Source organism: Lolium rigidum, chromosome 3, assembly GCF_022539505.1.
Source record: "Lolium rigidum isolate FL_2022 chromosome 3, APGP_CSIRO_Lrig_0.1, whole genome shotgun sequence".
NCBI classification, from domain to species: domain Eukaryota; kingdom Viridiplantae; phylum Streptophyta; class Magnoliopsida; order Poales; family Poaceae; genus Lolium; species Lolium rigidum.
Window position 1 is genome coordinate 89,840,272 of NC_061510.1, and position 5,072 is coordinate 89,845,343.

Genomic DNA, 5,072 nt, shown 5'->3' on the forward strand with positions numbered 1-5,072 from the left:
AATGAAATACTTGTCGTACTACCATGATAATTGGTAATATGAGAGGGAATATTAATTCCTCAGTGATTTGAATTTTTCTGTGCTCATGTGCACTCACCCACGCCATGCATCCGACGACGGGCGGCTATACCAACTCTTGCACTGATCCGGAGGGATAAGGCGCCATGCAACCAGGGAACGTCGTCCACCCCTTCCACATCCTGTATCAAATTAAGGAACGGGCGCTGAGCCTACGCCGAGACATATATAACGCGGCGACTCGGGCATGGAGGGGCCTCAGGCATAGCCCAGCTAGTTATCTCATTCTCTCCTTAGCAATAATACTTAGCACCATGGCCCCCGCGGTGATGGCTTCGTCAGCCACCTCCGTCGCGCCCTTCCAGGGCCTCAAGTCCACCGCTGGCCTCCCGGTCAGCCGCCGCAGCAACGCTCGCCTCGGCAGCGTCAGCAACGGCGGAAGGATTAGGTGCATGCAGGTATGGTTATTCTGAAGGAAACATGTAGCCTACCATGTTATCTTGTCAGCCCAATTCACTTGGTGCCAAGTGTGTCAAAGTGTTGAGCTGAGCTCCAACTGGTATGTGCATTCTGTCAACAATTCAGGTGTGGCCGATTGAGGGCATCAAGAAGTTCGAGACCCTTTCCTACCTGCCACCGCTGTCCACGGAGGACCTCCTGAAGCAGATCGACTTCCTCATCCGCTCCAAGTGGGTTCCCTGCCTGGAGTTCAGCAAGGTCGGCTTCGTCTTCCGCGAGTTCGGCAGCACTCCCGGATACTACGACGGCAGGTACTGGACAATGTGGAAGCTGCCCATGTTCGGCTGCACCGACGCCGCACAGGTCGCCAAGGAGGTGGAGGAGGTCAAGAAGGAGTACCCTGACGCCTATATCCGCATCATTGGCTTCGACAACATCCGTCAAGTGCAGTGCGTCAGCTTCATCGCCTACAAGCCACCAGGCTGCGAGGAGTCCGGCAAGGCATAAACTGCAAGCTGCGAATAACAGCAGCCTATACAAGTTCACTTTTTTTTTGTTGACGACTCTGGTTTCAGGGTTTTACTTTTGCTTCCATATACACTGTGTACCAAATATTTACGTACCTATCAACGTGGGTCGACAAGCTTAATTTTCCTGATGGAAGCGTGTTAACTGAACACCAAAACCCCCAACGAACTTTTTAGGCTCTGTTTGGTACTAGCGTATTTAGGGGGATAACCCCCCTATCCCCCTCAAATCTCAAATCCCCACTTATTACTGGAAACATGTTTGGTTCTAGTGTATTGGGTCTAATTTAATCCTCACTTTTCTAGTGAATTTTTTCCAATCTCTAATGTTATACCCGTACATAGCTGGTTGGAGATGGTAGATTACAAAGGATTAGGTGAAGCTAGAGTTTCACATAATCCCAGAGAACAAATATCCCACCAATTTTCACAAAAGCCTCCAATACCAAATATGGCCTTAGGAAGGTCGAATCTTGATTCCCAAACATATACGCTCGAAGGCTACCGGCTGATGATGACCACAGAGGAATTCGAAAAAAAATATTAAAAGAAAAGGCTTCGCCCAAAAATAAAGGCTCCGCTCCAAGTCGTCTTCCTCCCATGTATAGGACCTAGTGCGATCTCCTTATTCCCCATCCTCCGCCGATAGGGGCTTCTCCCTAGAGGTATGCGTATGCACCGGCGATGCGCCTTTGCCTTGTTTTCGCCGGCTGCTTTCTTGCACTACCACCTGAGTGAAGGTCGGTGAGTACGTCATGAATGCCACCACTGCTGACCCATCTTGTTGCTCACTGGTAGCTTCTCCTCCGCTGGTTCCTGCCTATCTCCACCCTTCTAGTTGTACCGCCCACGAGTGAAGGTCGGTGAGCTCGCCATGGACGCGTCCGAAAGACAGGTGGTTCTTGAGCCGTTGGTGCGAACAACTGGCCCACAGAAGATGGGTGTCCGAGGAGGATAGTTTGAAGGTCGGCATATCTGGATTCGTTGGAGCTCTAGCTGGCAGTATTCGTCTAAGGCGAGCTCGAGGGATGGAGAGCTTAGTGATGGTGGATGTTAGTTTTCTGGATGTTGCAAAGGATATTTCAATACACTATGATGTATATCTTTTTGTTGCATGGCACGAGTAAAATGTTGCAATGCTTTCTAGGCGTAAGCTATACAAATGAACTTCTTCAATGTTGCAGGCGTGTTCCTATGATGTTGTTATCTCTGTATGTTGTATGACTTAGTTTTTTTTGTTGCAAAGGTGACGCTTTTTATGCTATGTTGCAACCCATTGGGCATTCGTTGTTTTTTTAGGCGAGTGTATTCGAAATTTTTGTTGCATGTACACATATAACAAAAATTATGCACGGAAGATTTTGTTCCATTGATCGGACACGCCTGATTACTCCACTTAAGTGGATCGGACAGTAAAAGAAAAATGAAATGCACTTACAAAGATTGTAAAATCTTTCTAGATTAATTGCTACCAACAAGCTAGCAAATAAAGATAATGCAAAATTTCCAGACAATTACTGAACAAGAAAATTGCTAAAGATTTGAGTGGCTAATTACCAACAGTCAAAGAAATTACAAGAACGTAAGGATACTTTTGATTTCCAAGAAGCGAGAAAATTACAATAAAGTATTTGGAAAGAAACGAGCGTTCCAATCCCAGCAGTTGCAGAATTCAGAGTTCATTGCAAACAACAGAAACAGCTGTTTCACTGGACGCTCTGATTTCAATCTAAACTATTATGAAAGTTTAAAGTAGAAGCAAGGTAACTAAATGAACATTTGTAAATTCAGTGCTAACAGGTATATACACCTGTATAATTTTCCGGATGCAATTGTTCAGTTTCCCTATACTTTAAGATCATCATCCTCCTCCTCCTCTAACCTAGCCGCCGCCTCCTCCTCTCCCGCCTCCCTCCCGGGCGGCGGCGGAGGATCTACCCGCCCCGCTCCGAGCAGCCACCCCCGGATCGCCGCACCCCAGCCGCCGCTGCTGCCGGCCTCGGCCCCGGCCCCGGCCTTGGCCTTGGCCCTGGCTTCGGCCCCGGCCCGGCCACAGCCCCGGCCCCGGCCTTGGCCACGGTGGCGGTGGCGGCGCCCCTTTCGTCCAACGACGAGGGGGAGGAGAGGGTTTCCACGGTGGCATTCCATGGGAGGTGATGAAGCGCCGGTGGAGGAAGCCGGGCGGCATGACTACTTGGCCGGGGCCTGATGCTCTCTGTCGGTAGCCATGGAGGATTCGATGGAGCGGTGGCGGCCTCCGCCCCGGTGACGGTTCAACGGTGGTACGCATGATCCGCGCCACCGTCTTCTTCCCTGGTGATCCGGCAGGAGGGACTGGCGGCGTGGGGGCTGCTGGTCTTGCTTTCTTTTTGGTGGCGGTCCTCGGGTTTCTCGCAAGCGAAGATGAAGATCTACCGGATGTCAGTTTGCTTTGATCTGGCTGGAGAGATGAGTTTGTAATAACCCAGAACATAGGAACAACGAAGGGTAGATTTAGAAATGGGATGTGCATTTCATTGCAAAACGGGGGAAATTTTCGCGCCTTATTGCAACTAAACCTAAGAGGGATCGAGGTTCTCTCTCATTTTGCATCTAGGGTTAGGCAATGTGAGTTAGGGAAATTTCGACATGATCTCTTTTGTAACTTGTTACTTTGGGGAATGTTTGCATTTGACAAGTGTTAATACATTAAACTATAAACATTGAACAATATAAATGGAATTCATAATTTAAACAACTTTGAATTTCAAAGTAAATCATAAATACAATATGTAATTCAGAATTTAAACATTACATAAATCCAAAAGCTCATAAACAAAAACTTGAGCTTTATTGATCATCAACACATAATACATAGTCTTTACAATATTCTTGATACAAGAATTGATAAATAATAAACAGAAATGAAAATGGAGATTACAATTTGCTCCTATAACTAAAACCTAAACTAAATGCTTGAAAAACATATTCTGGTCATATTCAACTTCAAAACTCGCAAAACAAATCACAAACACTAGCCGGAATATAAGTGTTAGCTCAAGATTCAGTTTAGACAGTTAGCAAGTGACACAATCTTCGGTTTGGACGGAACCAAGTCACAAGCACACTTGTGCTTGTCCAAAACCAGGGGACAACACAAGATAGGATCGACGACGAGACCAAAGCCGAGCAGCTGCAGGGGGCTCAAGTTTCGAGCATATGAGAGCACACAGCTCAAGTGTGTCATGGCAGCAACAAGCAAGGCCATGCAAAGGCATAGTCACCAAGCATGCCGGGCTTGTGTGTCATGGCCAGGGAAGAAGTAGAGACCATATAAATAGCACACAAACCCTAGAACCAGTGCACAGTCGACCAGATAAGATCATCAGGTAAGGGTGAAGCAAAAACAAGCATAGTTCATCTGTTCTTGAGCAAGAACAGAACCAACACACAACTCCTCAAGCCACCAGAGATCATGGTGACCTAGAAGATCATCCAAGCTCGGAGGTGAAGGGCCGTGAACAAACCCAAGTCTGCATCAACAAAGCATTACTTTCTAGGAGCTGGAACAAGGTATACCTAGTTCCTGGAAGAGATCCAATGGATCTAATCCATCATATGCATAAGCATGGGATGAGCAGATGCTCATATGGGTAAATCATCACTTGGTTTTCACCAAGGATTACTGCCAGTCAAAAGCTACTAAAACAGAAACCATCCAGATACAGATCTGGTGCACAGAAGCTAGACAGCATGCACAGATGCACACTAACAAGAACACATGCACGAGATAGCACCAGTAGATAGCATAGATTAGCAAGCTAAGACTACACAGAAGATCCTAAGCAAGCAACCATCGAAACCCTAGATTTCTTCACGGGCAAGCATATTGGCATTCATACTTAATATGATCCCCTAATATGCAAGCAAAGTTGAGTAGCCAACAAGATCCAACCACTTGGTGAGCAACCAGTCAATAGCAAGGCTACTGAGGTCACATCACACTTAGCACCAAATAAGAGCAAGCCAAATAGACCACATCACTATCCAGAAATGGATTCAGAGTTTAATTGCTTGTAAAAGAATCAT

General features: G+C 46.8%; 1 protein-coding gene across 1 annotated transcript; it reads left to right on the forward strand.

Moving 5' to 3' along the window:
* Positions 1–280: 280 nt before the first annotated feature.
* On the forward strand, positions 281–1,135 carry LOC124701927 (ribulose bisphosphate carboxylase small subunit, chloroplastic 1-like). Its single transcript, XM_047234027.1, has 2 exons — positions 281–476; positions 604–1,135. Exons 1-2 carry the CDS (start codon positions 333–335, stop codon positions 982–984), a joined length of 525 nt encoding a protein of 174 aa, XP_047089983.1. The 5' UTR covers positions 281–332; the 3' UTR covers positions 985–1,135.
* The last annotated feature ends 3,937 nt before the right edge of the window (positions 1,136–5,072 follow it).